This window comes from Dermacentor silvarum, chromosome 7 (assembly GCF_013339745.2).
Source record: "Dermacentor silvarum isolate Dsil-2018 chromosome 7, BIME_Dsil_1.4, whole genome shotgun sequence".
In the NCBI taxonomy this organism is placed as follows: domain Eukaryota; kingdom Metazoa; phylum Arthropoda; class Arachnida; order Ixodida; family Ixodidae; genus Dermacentor; species Dermacentor silvarum.
The window spans coordinates 27323286-27339228 of record NC_051160.1 but is presented as its reverse complement, the minus strand read 5'-3'; the positions used below and the strand labels follow the sequence as shown (position 1 = coordinate 27339228).

The 15943-nt window shown below is 46.2% G+C and overlaps 2 protein-coding genes across 3 annotated transcripts in view; one reads left to right on the top strand and one right to left on the bottom strand.

Moving 5' to 3' along the window:
• Window positions 1-798: 798 nt before the first annotated feature.
• Window positions 799-5320, top strand: LOC119457826 (transmembrane protein 223-like). Its single transcript, XM_037719574.2, has 2 exons — window positions 799-1417; window positions 4154-5320. The coding sequence occupies exons 1-2, from the start codon at window positions 964-966 to the stop codon at window positions 4447-4449; spliced, it is 750 nt and encodes a 249-aa protein (XP_037575502.1). The 5' UTR covers window positions 799-963; the 3' UTR covers window positions 4450-5320.
• A 604-nt stretch (window positions 5321-5924) lies between these two features.
• Window positions 5925-15943, bottom strand: part of LOC119457824 (forkhead box protein N3) — a 66791-nt gene continuing 56772 nt past the window's right edge. For both annotated transcript variants that reach the window (XM_037719572.2, XM_037719569.2), the window contains one exon: window positions 5925-14758. In XM_037719572.2, coding sequence (XP_037575500.1) covers window positions 14315-14758 — 444 coding nt within the window. In that variant the 3' untranslated portion in view covers window positions 5925-14314. The remainder of the gene's footprint in view (window positions 14759-15943) is intronic.

Genomic DNA, 15943 nt, shown 5'->3' with positions numbered 1-15943 from the left:
GCTGGCCACATATGATACCATGGAGCATGGTATCATATGTGGAGCATGGCATAGAGTTAATAAACGTATATTAACTCTATGGAGCATTGAGCATCTTATCATACATCCTCCATGTCATGTCATGGAGGATGTATGATTACAGTGCCTGGAATATACTTCAGTATATTCCAGGCACTGTAGTATGATACAGACAGCGCCGAGAGCCACCCTAGCCGAGATACGCCGAGAGTCGCAGACAAAATGGCGCCACGCGTTTGCTACGTCAGCATGTTTCTCTGTCGTTTGCTGCCTACAATAATCGAAACTGCTTTGTAGAAAGTGTAGTTTTCAAGCTACAAAGTGTAGTTTTCAAGCTACAAAGTGTTGTTTTCATGCTACACTGCCTCTATAAGAAATAGCTTCGTGTAAGTTGGCGGAGCTACAGTTTTTCTACACTGATTAAGAAAAATGTCGACTTCCATACTACATAGATTATTGTATGAAACTCATGCGATACTAGCTACACGAGTGTAGCCAGTACAGGCAAATACAAATAGCCCTAATGCCGGCGAGGAGGTTGGAGCAAGAAACGAGCAGGAAATATCGAATCGCGCTATTTCGAAGGACCTAGTCTGCGTAATGTGTGCAGCGACAATGCCTCCAGTACAGTGGCTAGTGTACCTCCAGTAAAGGAGGCATTGGCAGCGACCATGGTCGAACTCGCACCGCTGCCGTTTTGACATCGTTGCCGAATTTTCTAGTTTCGTTTTGCCAACACGTGAACACTTATTACATCGCCACAAAATCGACAGTAGCTAAGCCAATCCGGCTCTCTAATTAAAATGGCAGCGCCCTTCAAATGTGTGTTCGAGCACCGTCTAAGTTCAGCGATGAAGCCGTGAGCGTTGAGGGCGTGTTTGTTTAATTTTGCTGCGTTGTCGTAAGTTTTATGTTGTGTTTTTTTATCACGAACACAGCTACGCGATGAGCGGGCGCCTCTTGATGTTATGCCAAGGACTCGGGCGTTTCACGCCGAACTTTCTGCGCGTGCGGGCAGCAGCACGAATAGCTTCGCCGGCCGGCAACAGCGGCGGCAGCTCGTTACGGGCGACCCGTGCGAACAGCTCATCTGTGCAGGGCACGCCGCAACCGTCGGCGAAACTGCCTTTCGAAGTGGACACGAACGTTGCCAAACCAACGGAGATCTATCGCTTCGACAAGTTCAATGTGTTCGGGGCTCTTCGGGTGTTCACTGTGACGCAAATGTTTCTCTGGGCCTACATGGCTCACGTCTGTTACACAATCACCGATCCACGGAATGCTCCACCACCGGACCTGAACACTAGTGGTAGGGTCGGCGGACTGCTGCAGTTCCTTCGCGACCGCTTGACTACTGACCCGTACCGCTACGGCTTGACGGCCTTCTGCGTAGCAATCGGTAGGTGCATTGTGCGAACGACAGCTTTGCAATATTCGGCTTTGGTAAAGCGAGTACTCTGTTTAGGAGGCAGCTGCGTCGCAAAATTTCTACTGTTGGCGCGGTTGCCTGTTGAAACGCGGTAACGCTCACATTTGTAAATTTTGCTGCTATGGAAAGAAAGACGGATGTTGAATTCTAGTAACTGTTGGGAGCAGTCTTTTTTTCAAGACCCCAATTTTTTTCCCCCACAAATTTCCAGACGTAGGAGAATTTATCTCAATGAACAAGCAATATTACAAGTGTGTAAGGGTTCTTTCCGACGCCTAATATGTATTTTACCAAATGCTCCGAGGTATGCCAATAAGTTGTGAATGTGACTAAGGATTTCGCGTAACCTGCAACTTAGCTGTTTCAGATGTGTCTGCTTTAGACGATGTAATAGTGCGGGCTTACGGGATGATAAATTGCGTGTTTCATATATTTTTATTTGCAGATTTTAATCGTAACTTCAGTAACAAAAAAAATTAATATTAAATTAATGCTCTGCTTCCAACATTCCGTAATAGTTGTCTTTTTCTTCAATTTAATTAAAAGCCTTATTAATACATGCTCAGCGGCCACCCAGTGAGAGTATTCCCGCGTTTCGCATGAGATAGGTCACAAGCTAGAGCTCCACAATGCAGCTCATTTAATTTTCCAGATCGCAACTAAGGTTTGCCGGTAAGATCTCAGAGTCCACAGCCGCTGCTTGTACATTCCTTCAAATAGCGATAGGGGGCGCCACGACAAGGGGGCCCTCGCATAAACGAAGGAAAGAATTACTCAAGTGTTGGGCTGCTGAGCACGAGGTCGCGGGATCGAATCTTGGCCACGGCGGCCGCATTTCGATGGGGGCGAAATGCGAAAACACCCGTGTACTTAAATTTAGGTGCACGTTAAAGAACCCCAGGTGGTCCAAATTTCCGGAGTCCCCCACTACGGCGTGCCTCATAATCAGATCGTGGTTTTGGCACGTAAAACCCGATATATATATATATTTTTAACCACCAAGATAATCTGAAAATAAAGGGGAAGCGGAATGGGGGGCGGCAATAATGAAACACAGAGCACTGTGGGGCCACAATAAGTATGAGGTGGTGCGTGGAATATGGAAAGGAGTAATGGTGCCAGCGCTAACATTCGCAAATGCCATTCTATGCTTAAAATCGGATATCTTGTCTGGTTTGGAAGTTAACCAAAGATCAGTAGGCCGGTTGGCTTTGGGAGCCCATGGTAATACCACAAATGAGGCAATGCAGGGTGACATGGGTTGGGCCTATTTTGAAGTCAGAAGCACAGTAGCAAAATTAGGTTTGAAGGAAGGCTCAGGAACATGGATGAAAATAAATGGGCGGCTAAAGTGCACAAGTATCTCTACATGAAAAGCGTGGACACAGAATGGAGGAAGAGGTCAAGGAAGTTGGCAACCAAGTACAGGATAATCGAAACTGTAAATTCCCACCGCCGCCGGGCACCCACTGTTTCAAAAGGGTACAAGCGTACCCCGGCCAGGCGTTCGGCTTCCTTCAGGGGTGATACGCTTGGGAAAGGAGCCTGCGCCCTGAATTCCCGTCGAAACCAACGTGAGCACGGAAAACAAGTGGTGTCTGGGCCGCTCCCATGGTGGTCATTTCCCATGTGGCGCCCCAAGCACCTATTGAGGTGGGGGCACCTTCGGGTTGAGGTCAAACACCCCTTTCTTTCTGATGACCAGGAGTGATCAGAAAGAAAGTGAGACAAACAGAGACCGTGAATTGGATGCAAAGAATGGAAACAAAAAGGACAATGGAGATTTACAAGAATGAGAAGAAATTAGAAGGGAAAATCTGTACTATAACACAAAGGGCAGTGCTTTGCTATTTGAGGCTCGAGCCGGTTGCCTAAGGACCAAAACATACCAGAGCAAATATTTGGAACTAGATGAGGCATGTGTATGCTGCAGTAAAGATCCAGAGACCACTCAGCACATCCTAATGGAATGCGACGGGATCCACCCAGCGAGAACCGTAGGTAACGTGCAACTCCCAGAAGCGCTTGGGTTTAAAGTGGAAGGAAACATCAACAGATCAGCCATAGAGATCAGCAAGAGACGATTAGAGTACTGGTGGAAAAAAAGCAGGGAAAAGATGGATACGGACCTGATCTCTTAAAATCATAGGCAGCGGTACAAGGTAAATTTTTGAAAAAGAAAAATAATGAGGTATACAAAAATGCTAGATAAAGAACATGTATAGTATTCCCGATTAAATCAAGCAGGCTAGGTGACTGTTTGTCGCTGCCCCGTTTCAAAGGGGATGCCATTAAATCATCATCATCCTCGGAGTAGTTGTAGGGGAGCACTTACAGTGGCTCTAGTGCCGAATGAAATGCAGTCATAGAGCTAACTCTATGAACGCAGTCGAAAGAGTGCAAGTTCGCTCTTGAGATGCACTCAAACTGCGGCGTTGTATGCTTGAGATACTGTAAGTGTCCACCTCGTGGACATGTCAATTTCGTCTGCTGCTGAAGTTCTGACTGGATGGGCTGGGTACGCGTCAGGAGGCATGCACTCAAGCCAATCAGCACTTAAGCAGCAGATGAAATGGACATGTACGCTAGGTGGACACTTACAGAATAACTCCGAAGGCATTTCAGAGGTCGTTTCATGCTAGAGTGTTTATTTATTTGTTTACTTTTCTTTTAAAATTGAACTCTTTTTCTTTCCTAACTGTGCAGGCACTTTGGTGGTTACGAGTAGCAGCATATTCCTCCTGCGTAGCGTGCGCTCCATCGTGCTGCTGAAGGGCGGCCAGCAAGTGTTTGTGCAGACGTACGCGCCATTTGTGGAGCTGCGTGCCTTCGAGGTTCCGCTGGAACACATCAGCTGCCGCCAGTCGCGACTCCAGAAGTCCAGCTACATTTCGCTCAAGATAAAGGGCCACCGGCTGTACTATATGCTCGACCAGCGGGGCATCTTCCCGCATCCCAAGCTGTTCGACAACACCGTGGGCGTCGCGCGGAAGCTGAAGTAAAATGGCCCGAGGGACTGTCACTGGCCGGCGAGTCGGTCGATTAGTGGCTGTTCGTTTGAAACATCGGTACACACAACTGGTTAGCACAGCACCAAAGCTGTGTGGTCGCGTGTCTACGGTAGAGTCTTTAGCACCGTGGAGGTGAGAGAGCTTTAAGTTAGCCTGCCTGTAACCATATTACCATTCACGGAATACCGGAGGCATGAAAAACGTGAACGTTTATAGTAGCGCTTGTGGCACCATATTATTGTGACGTTAAATATAACTTGAGCACAAATATATATATATATATATATTGCCATGTGCATAACAGCCAACCGTTAAGCATGTGGCAATATATTGCAGTGACAGGCTATGGGCTTTATTTGCTACTCAGCGAGCAGTACGCAACACAGGCACGTTCCTGATAATTTGTGGTTGAACAAACCTCCACAAGCTGTCGCCACCTAGCGTGCTGCCGCCACCTACGTCTCTAGTGTTCCAGTAGTGCGTGAACTGCACTACGTTTAAAAAAGCGCTGTTGTTTGGCGTCTACCTGGGGTGCTATTGCTATTCTGGACAGTAACAAATTCCGCCGTAGTGTCAAATTCGCCATCTTCTCAACTCTTATTGGCCGAGAGGGATACTATGGCCTCTCCGTTTGGCTCAAAATGGTGTCATTACAGAATTTGACAAGAGCACACCTGTCCACTGTTGTACCCTTCTACTGTGCAGAAATTTATCTTCTGGTCAATCTAAGCCTCGCTCACGTAAAGTATTGCGCAGATGTGGCATTGTGCCATGGGTTTTGCTTACTGTATACCATGTTTGGATGGATGGCCTTGGCCTCCCCCTGTAATGTCCAGAATAAATCAGTTCTATGCGTCGCCTTCATCGATGCCATATTCAAAAAGTCCTGCCATTTTCTCAGTGAAATCAACAGTGGCACTGTCTGCCATAGGAGAAACACCCGCCCAGCGCTTCGCCCGATCTTGGGTGTCGTGAGAAGACGGCACCATGGTTGAAGCAGCAAGCTCTTTCAACCTACAAATGCCACGACACCAAAAGACTCCCCCAAAGCGCTAAGCATTCGTGACTTCACATTGACGTTATTGGCACCGTGGTTCGCTACTAGGGCCACGATAGAATGACCCATTGGTCTTAGCTCGCATGTTGACATGTTCAATTGGCACACATAGTGTAATAAAAACTATGAAAAACACGTAAATTTGTGACTTTAAGGACAGTATCCAGTACAGAGGGGTTAACTGTATTGTTTTTATATATTTCAATGTGCACTTTGTTCCTTTTCTTTTTCATGTTCTAGTTGTATAAAACAGACTTCGGTCATCTATCTACTGATCTGGTGCAATGGCTTCTGATCTGCAGGCTTAGCACCAGTATAGTGCCTAGAATATACTTAGTTTATTCTAGCCACTGTAGCATCAGCACAAGCTGAATTCAAGCTCATAAGAAAAACAGAATGATCACCACCCTTAGTTTTACACATCTCTATTTATTGAAATACATTCTTCATTTGAAACAGTTTAAAAAAAAAAGAAAAGAAAAAAGGTGTCCCTTTTTTTTTTCTATCTAAAATATGCAGCAGACACAATCCCATCAGCTGTGGTTTGGCAATGGTATTGGCATCGACACAGGACTGTCCTACGGAAACCGGAGAGACTAATGCTCGGTTTAGAAAAAATGTGCATATTGTAACGTTATTTTCTTTGTCTTCAACAACAGTATAGACGCCATATTTACACAGATCCGAAACCACACACACACACGCATCCACACATGCACGTACACGCACACACAACACTGGCATGGTTCCTCACACCAGTGTGCTCGTCCTGGCCAACATCGTCCTAATTTTTCTATTCCTATACACACACCTCTTGTATGATCTGTCAAAACCGCATTTCCTCACAATGGACAAATGCCATTGGTCATTCTGGAGTAGACTTTCTTTTTATCTCCTTGCTCTGTAGTGGACAACTTGTTGTCCATCATTTAAGATCAACTCAATCTATGGCAGTCGGCAAAAATTTCCATCCACCTGATTGCTGGGAAACAGCTATGAGGTACTCGGTTCTGTGTCCTTTGACATGGGTCCCTTTTAGCAGTCTGCCACAATCGGCGGGATGACCATTTCTTTTTTTACCCCACATTGTTCATGACATTGTCTTTCTGACAATTTTTTGCGACACGGTTTCTTTTTCTTCTTTTCGATAATGTGTAGCGTAATTTAATTAGCCGCAAGAATTGTTCAACAAGTAGGTTGAGCAAGTAGATGACACCAGCACAGATTATGAGAGCAACACAGTAGATGCCAGTAACACTAGCGATATACCGTCGCAACCCTCGTAACCTGGTAGCTGCAGAGGAGCAACTTGATTGAAACAGTAGAGTGGCTGCGTGTGAGAACATGTAATATTATTTGGCACGGAGCAGTTTGCTTTCCTCTGGCAAAACTTGGATTTGCGAGATACGAGCATGATCTTGAGCGCTTCAGGTTTGAGGTGGCGTCTCCAGAACGAGCAGTGGAATTTGTCACAAGAAGAGTAATAGGTGTATTCCCTTCTGCTCACAAAGAAAGAAAAAAAAAAAGAAAAAGAAGGAAAGAAAGTAATTGGCGAGAGGCACTAAAGATCTTCTTCTTTCTGGGGATTTACGTGTGAAAACCAGTTCTGATTATGAGGCACGCCGTAGCGGAAGGCTCCGGATTAATTTTGACCACCAAGGGTCAAAGCGAGTAGTCTCTGGAACTTCAGTAGTGATATGATCAAAACACCAACACAGTTAGCTAAAAGAAAAGCTGGAAAGAAACACAGCTTATATGGATTTTGGCAGCACTATTCTCATTGAAGCCAAGTTAAGAAAAAGTAACCTAGTGTGTACCTCATTCGTATGATTTGCCAATTTTACTAGTGCGACGAGTGACCGGTATCCCACTTTTAGCACAGTTTGGATTGTAATGTTTCCCTAGAAAACATGCTTTTTGGTATGTTTTTGTGAATGTGCCAACATGTGTCTACTCTAGTTGCGCATCAATTGAACTAAAATGGGTGCTACCCGAGACTGTACTCGTGGCCGGCCACATTACAGGCTTTTTAATTATTAGAGTGTCAACTAGCAGATATACCTTTTAGCATTTTAGTTTTAGCAGAAAAATAGAACAAGAATGCAAACGGCCAATTTTGGTGGTGAAATTCAAATCAGGCTGATATAATGTATGGACTCCTTTTAGTCAACTTTGTACTTATTCACCGTTCGCGATTGCCTATCACAATGATAATGTAAGCACGAGTGTCATTCGAGCTACTGATGCCGCTGATAAAGTTCAAAACGGAATAGCATTGGAACTGTTGTATTATTCTTGCCCAGAATGCATGGGAATGTTGTTCTGTACTACGACTCTTCACACCAGCAGATTACAGTATGCAGTGGGGGTACGCAAATGGAGGCCCGTGCATTTTAGTTGAGCGTAGCGTTGTGAAACTACCACCAGATGGTGCTGCTGTTTGTTATGCCGCCTTAGTACTTTACTAAAACGTCATTGCTGAAAAATATATGCACCAACTCGTACTTTCTATTTTTGCAGTGTGGACATATGGCTAGACCAGTGCAAACGGGTGCATAGACCGGTGATCGGTGAATGCAACTTCTGCACAGGCACAGTGGTTATTAATCACTATACTGCAACCGCATGGCTGTTCTACCAGGTCATGCCTTCAAATATGTGTATTTTGAAATAGCAGGTCGATTTTTCTGGAAATCAACAAGATGGGAGGAGTGCTAAGATGAGAAAAAAATTGCCAGAAGGCGGCATCCTGCAACCATTCGCTACTGTTCAAATGGTTCATTTCCCTCTGTACCGCTTTGCTACAGCTGGCAAGAAGGCAATTTCCTTCTCAAATAACTTTCCACAAGACGAGAGGCAGCCAATATTGCGTAGCTCGGACATTATGTGACACTTGCACGAGTCTTGAGAAAATGCAATAGCTGTGCAAAGTGGCCGGCCAAGGTAACGCAGCCTCCATTTACTCTAGTGTATGGTGAACGCCGCAATGTGCACAACATAACTAGGTTTTGTGATGTGAGGTGTATCTGTAATAGGGGGAGGAAAAAAAAAAGGAGAAATGCAATGTAGCCGGAACAGAGAAATGATAAGACATGTCTGATGACAAAGCTGCATAGGTTGCCATACACTGCCAGTAAGGCAGTTGACAAACGCACACGCCCTTGCAAGATCTGCCAGGGTGTCTCGTCAGTAAAGTGTACCGGTCACCTTCAGTTGCGGTCGTGTAGTGCCAAGGTGTAGCAGTTGACTACCAAAGTTTGTGGTCGGTGCAGTGAATCAAGCAAAGCGCGCACACACACAGACAATGTTTTGCCATCTTCATCCAAGACTGACACCAAACCCGAGAACAAACGAGAAAACCGTTTTTGTATTACAAGGCTTGTTCTAATGTCACCCCAATGTCTCATAGAACACACGCAAACATTCTCAGCGTGAAAGAAAAAAAAAAAAAAAAAAAAGACGAGCAACTCAGAAGACCAAAATGAGGTGTTTGTTGCATCAGGCACATGACATTCAAACAGATCTCCGAGCAAATGAAAATAATACACACAAAGAAGTCGAGGTGCTGGGCAATAAAAGCGTATGTTTATAACGAGCAACTCTGTGAGCCTGCTACCATTGGTGCGTCTCGATGTTTCGGTACTCTTACAATTTCACTATCAATGATTGCTTTGTTGATTATTGCTAAGACCCAGAGGGAACATGCAGCAACTCGTTAGTAGTAAAAGCGCGCGGAGAGGCTGCCAGACAACCACAGCCCAAAGGGAACACGCGACAAAACTCGCAAGGGAAGCATCAACACCTTCTTCATACCTCTCACATTTCCAGCAACCTTGCCACCAGGCTGGCAAGGTTTACGCATTGCCAACAGCCTGAGTGAGAGGAAGAGAAAAACAGTCTTTTTTTGCATAGGATAGACTCTCTCTGCTTGCCCGACGTGCACAGACAGTCACCGTTTCTACAGGTTAGGAACAAATGTACACACGCGATACTACCTGCGCAGCAGCAGTGGCTTCTCTGCTTTCTGCAGAGAAGCCGCTTTCTTTCCCCGCAGAGTTGAACACTGCAAGCACTCAACAATCCATACCCACAGACACAACGTTAGAGGGCCTTAGCAAAGCGACAACGTACTAGCACAGATGTATGTAAAAATACTGGGAGACCTATTTTTGGGGGAAGCAATGCTCGTGGCAATACCTTGCGATGCGGCGGGAAATCAACCGTCTCGCACTAGCAATGTTCTTGCGTTGCACAAGTTTCCTCTTTGGAAAAAGAAAGACGCAAGGACATTTTGACGATAATTATGTCGCTGTGCCAGCAAGCTTATAGCTGTAGATTAAGTGGAATACAGTTGGTCATTGTAAAAGAAGTTCGGCACGCTTTGGTTGAACGCAGCATCGCAAGAAGTCGCCACAAGCACTGCTACCTTGTGTCCGTGCTTTCCGTTGTACACCCATGGTAATATGCCTCCTCCATGCTCAATCTCTCATTGAAAACATACAAAGCGACACAGGGGAATGAAAAACAAACATTCAACTAGTGCAAAGAATGTTTCTGTACAGATGGTGTTCGTGTTATTACTACTGTCACCTACATTTCTCCACCTTCTATCAACTAACCACGCCGTGGTTGATGCTTTTGGCACAAAATCTATCTCCTCATTTGCAACAGCTTGAGGACCCTCACTGGCTGTCACCTAACAACATCGTGCTTCTCGAAGCAAAACTCGGGAACGCATGCGCCCAGACCCAACAAGACTTTCTGCTGTGGGCAAAAAACCCAGAGACTCTCTACTGTCTCGCTCCCGCAAAGAAACAATGCTTAGACTTTTGGCAAAAAACACAGTGCACATAATACTGCGTGCAACCACAGGCTTGAGCTCAGTGACGCAAACTTCTCCTTCTCGTATAGATGCATCGTCGTTGCAAACCGAATCTCCGCAGAAACGTCCGCACCAACACTGCCCTCTGTCCCGCCCGGAGACAACACACAAGTGCTCTGGACATCGCTGAGAATGCGACGAGAAGTACACACACTGGCAAAACAAAAGTCCCGCGCTGCGCACACGCACACAAAATGCAGAAGCTTCGAAGAGTGTAACGGCCCGACAATGTGAAGCGCTTCCTCGTGTGCCATTTTGGCATCACACTTTTCAGAATCGGGGCACAGTAGATGATCGGGCCTTTTGCAAGCCAACATTCCTCTGCCGTCGTTCACTGCATTGACAACAGCAACCATCTGAATGTGAGTGTTCAGTTCGTGGCGACACGGTGTCGTCTTGACGCACACAGAAGCGCTCCCCAAGGTCGGCACCTTAATATTTGTACGGTCAATTCAGACAAGGCAAAAAAGCCGGGCCGTTTTGACACAAAGGTATACGACAAACACTGGCCGACATCGAATTAAGGCTGTCCCGTGCTTGGGCGCACACGGCGAAGGTGTTTTTTTTTTTGTAGCCGACGAGACACATTCCCCCATTTCGACAAAGAAAGTGCAGTCACAAAGGATAAGCGTAGAAAAACCATTTGTGCGAACGTATGTGCAAACTGTGCCGAAACACATCTAGGCTTCCCATCACACGTGCCGTTGATAGCCAGTCATCTAAAATAAGAACGAAGTAGAAAATGCACACACAAATACTATCCTCTAAAAGCAGGGGCGATCCAATCGCCACAAACACAAAAGTGCGCCTACCTGTGCACAACTTTGCGATTATTACGAAAGTGACAAAAAAAAAAAAAAAAAGGAAGAGGGGGGGGGGGGGGGCAAAAAACACCCTGCCCATAAACACACTATGCAATGACACGCACTCAACGTTCGGCAGCCTATAGGAGAACAAAACAATCACCCTTTAACCACTCAAATAAGCCACAAAGTTATACAGAACTGCTGCGCCAAATGCTGCTACAGTCCGATTGCAAGAACTGAAAGAAATACTACCAAGGATATTGGAGCATTAGTCACGGTATGCCATGGCTTTTAAGAAACAAAGCGGGGAAATAGTAGGGACACACACACTCTTCCTTCCAACACATTTTCCTTCTGCGTGAACCATTCGCTGTGATGCAGCGCTGCATGTCTAGAGGAGGCATTTATTTATAACATTTAGATTATGTAGATCTATTCTTTGTGTGCGTGAATATGTATATGTATATATATATATATATACTATAGCATCTGCAACTATTTATAGTGCAGCAAGCAGTCCCTTGTATTTCATATATTACAGCTTCCGTCATCCCACACCTTATTACTTCTGTAGAGCGGTGTCGTTCACCCCCCATTTTTTTTTGTTTTTTTGTTTATGTACAAGCTTGCACAGCCATTTGATGAGCATTTTCTAGATTCACTCGTCCAATCTTGGTTGAGGGAGATTACGAGGCCAACAGGAACAGGAAATGAACAATAAAAATTAACAGCTAACCGCCTTGCATATGCTTTGACTTTCATGTGGAAGGGTCACGAGAAAAAACGTGCTCGCAGTCAATTGTAGTCGACCACTGCCTAAAGATTGACGACCTCGCAATGTCACTCAGTTGCTAGGGTGACGGGAGTGCCCTAGCATTTTGCCACTCTGGGGAAGCTCAACACACGGGCTGCTATCATCTAAACACTTCTCGTCGCTGCCTCCGACTTATCCCGATGAGATAGTACAACCTGCTCTCACCGACGGCACAATCACAGGTTCAAGCTTGAGACCGCGTATTATTGCCTTTAAAATTTTTTAGCCTTGCTTCGACTGCAATGGCCTACAAAATCGCAGGCCTTTAAAATCCTAGGCCTTTGCAAGAGAGAGAAAGAGAGAAAAGGGGGATTGGTATGGAGGCGAAGGGGCTGGGGACAAGCAAATGGCACGTCTTGTGCCATTCCATTTTGTCTCGGGCGAGTAGTCTGTTGTGAAAGTGCACTGCAGAAAACGACCGATAAGAGGCAAGGAAACTGACATAAAAATAGAGGATATGCCAATTTCAGCGGACCTGTGTCGCTTGGACACTGCGACCACAAGCGACCAGCTAGGCCACTGAAAGTGCAGCACAGAAGGAAACGACGAGCTACGACGCACTAAAAACGAAAGATGCGAGACGGGCGCTGATTCTCTCAACATCTTCCTCCGTGAATTATAAACAAAATAGCAGGAGTCCCCTAAAGATCGCTACAAACACATAACTGAAAAAAAAACACGTTCCTCAGAATGTTTCTGCAGTGGATAGAAGGAAATAAATAAAACCATAGGAAGTTTGCATGAGTATAACACAACGAATGACTGGCAAAGGCCCCCAGTGAAGAAAAAGAGTAGTTGCATAACTATTATAATGTGATACAAAGCTACAGACAGCAAGTGCAAAAGGACATGTAAAGCTGTTCGTACCATCTGCCATCTCTATTTGGCTCATATGTTAGCGGCAAAACCCAACTTGCAAAGTCGGGCCCTTGTTGGATTTGTAGTGTGTCCTTGTCCTGTGCGGATTTCTTTAATGCTGTGTGCGTGGAATTTTCTATCGGCAAAGCCAAGTGCATCAAGCGGTAGGAAACTTTGGACCATCTTATGGACAAAGTTCATGGCACTTAGCGTAGGTTCAACAGTTGAAATTTCAGTTCCTCTGGGATTTTGCTTCCGGCAAGCACAGTCCAATCTGCTTGTTCATGGAACAGTAGAATTCGAGCCTTTTGGGGAAAAGAAGAAAAAAGAATGTTGGCACGATCTTGTATGCAAAGCCAGAATATGCAGATGATGTACCTTTTCTCCATGCATTTTCTTGCTTCTGATGAAAGAATGGGTAGGAAAAAAAAAAATGCAACACTGTGGAAGTGACAATGCTAGTGCTCTGGCGCCAAAAATAATTCAGAGGTGTAAAGCATAAAAGAAGAGGGTTGATCTAGAAATCGAGAGAAACAAATTGCCGTGCAATAACAGCAGCTGCTACCTGTGAAGCCACCTTAAGACGAAAGGTTTAAAAAGAACCCGAAACACTCACAACAAAACCCCGAACAAAACGTACCGCCAATGCAAAATGGGTCTCGTTCCAGTGTCCGAAACTCCACAAGAAACCACAACTTTACACGAGGTCGTCACGCCAGCACAGAGAAATTAAAATAGATCAGCGAAAGAGAAATGCAAAGAGAAATCTTGATGCAGTCAACCGTTCACTAGTAAGTAAAACACGGATTCGTACGCTGACCCGCACAAATGGCCAGTCTTGCCTCATGTTTGCCAAAGAAGGAGACAGCCAATAAGATTCATGATGCTCCTCAAGCAGTACTTGTATTGCTACCTGCTAAGTGCCTGCTGCTATTGCCTCAGCATTTAGTCGCTGCACGTTCAATCCTTCCACCAAGCTGAGCATTACAAATCGACATTTACTTCCTTTTAACAAGCAACACTTTCGTGCTACGTCGCTAGCTTGACAAGAAAGAAGCCAATTGGTAAGAGTCCAGCGCTCTTGCTCTTTGCAAAGTACTGTGTGCAGCCTCACTAAGAAATGCACGTTAGAAGACCCGTGCTCTGAATGCCGACGAGAAAAAAAAAGAAAAAAAAAAAGGCTAAAATCACCTCGTAAAGAGAACAACAACAAGCCAACAAGCGGCGTGCACCGGCGTGTGTCCTCATGCCGAAAGGCATCCCCGCCACCGCGTCGTCCGAGTGTAACACGTAACACCGTCTCGGAAATTCGTCTTGCCGCCACCGTGCCACGACGATAAAAAAACCAGCTCTATATCCTCTCTTCCCCTTCTTTGCTCCGGATGGCGAACAGCTCAAAAGTCAAGTCGTCACATCCACAGGTTGTTCATTGCAGCCTCTCACCGCCGTTCCCGTACACCCCCCACTAGAGAAGAACTCTTGCTTTGCAGCATCAGTTGCTGCTGGCTGGTCGCCACTTTTGCCAGGTTGAGAAGCGCGTGTGCCGCGCCTTCCGCCATGTCTTCGACGTCGTTACTGCTGTGGCTGCTGCTGTTCATCGCGGATGAAGAGGAAGCACAGGAAACCACGGCGGAGCCGCCACCGCCGCCACTCCGGCTGCGCGCGGAAGCCGCACTTGCTTGACGTTTTGACTTGCGCGGGAGCGCTGCTGCCGCAGCCAGGGCAGCCCTCCGCTTGCGTGGAGGCACTGACGACAGCGGAAGCCTGCCAAGTCCTCCTCCGCTGCTGGAACCGATGCTGCCGTTGCTGTTCTCCTCCTGGAGATTGTCGTCGTGCTCTTCTGGCTCCTTCTTCACCGGTGATGACCCCAAGCTTCGGACCGGCTGAAATAGCAGCAAGCAGAGAATGCATGGAGAATGTGGATGCAGAGGACACATCGCGGAAGCACATTCCGAGCAAGGGCGATACACAAAGCAAAAACGAATGCCTTTTCCACAGTGTAATTGGTTGTTTGTGGCCAAAGTGATGTCAGGAGAATGCAAATCACAAGCAAAGAGACACCCTTTCATTCCCTACTTAATGCAGTTGCTGGTAGGCCACGAGCCCACTAGCCAATACCCTGGCTGCCGATTTTGCTCTGGGACACTTCAGTGGCATGTATCAATAATGTGGATTTGAAACGGTGCAACTGAACTGTGCAGCAAAATTGAAGGTTGTCAGCTATATGTAGGATGAGTGCCACGTTTTATGTTGTACAACTCGCCACAGTAAACAACAGTTTTAAAGGGCAGGTACTTTCATGTGTGTAGGGGCACTTGGTGGCAAAAGAAAAGTTCCTGAGAACTCGGAAGGGTTCTGTTTACTTGCGATTGCAATAAAATACAGTGTAGACCACTTATAACGTATGTCGCCGGAATCGCGAATATCCACACTATACCCAAAATGATGATTTCATTGCGATAGCAATTACATGGACACTCCAGGTGCATTTCTGCTATCGCTGTGAGATTCTGTATAAAGTCCAAGGGCGATAAAATCATCGCCGTGGGCCGTGTGCTGTATACCGTATATACTCGTGTAAGGGCCGCACCCCTACTTTGAAAGGAGAAATTTCAAAAAAAAAGTTCGAAAAGTCCCGCCAGAACGATGTAGTTAGTTCAATCGAAGCTAGATGGCGCTGCCAGTTTTCCGCTTCCGCCGGTCAAGCCGTTGAGCTGGTTGAGCCAATGCCTCCTAGGAGGCGCTGGTTGAGCATTGGCGTACGGCGCCATGATTGTTTCTGTGTGGTGCATCATTTGCATCGTGTCGCCGGCGAACTGGTGTCACTCCGTCAGTAGTAGTGAGCCGGCATTTGAGCAGTAGATGGGCCGGCATTTGAGATCGTTCACTGCTTCATTTAAACTGCAAGTGACTGAATATGGCGAGGAGCACGGCAAGCGAGAAGCTGGACACAAGTACGACGTAGACGAGAAGCGTGTGCGTTACTGGATAAAGCAGAAAGATGCCCTCGCCGCTACCAACAGGAGCCGAAAGGCGTTTCGCGGCAAGAAGTGCAAATACCTGGAACT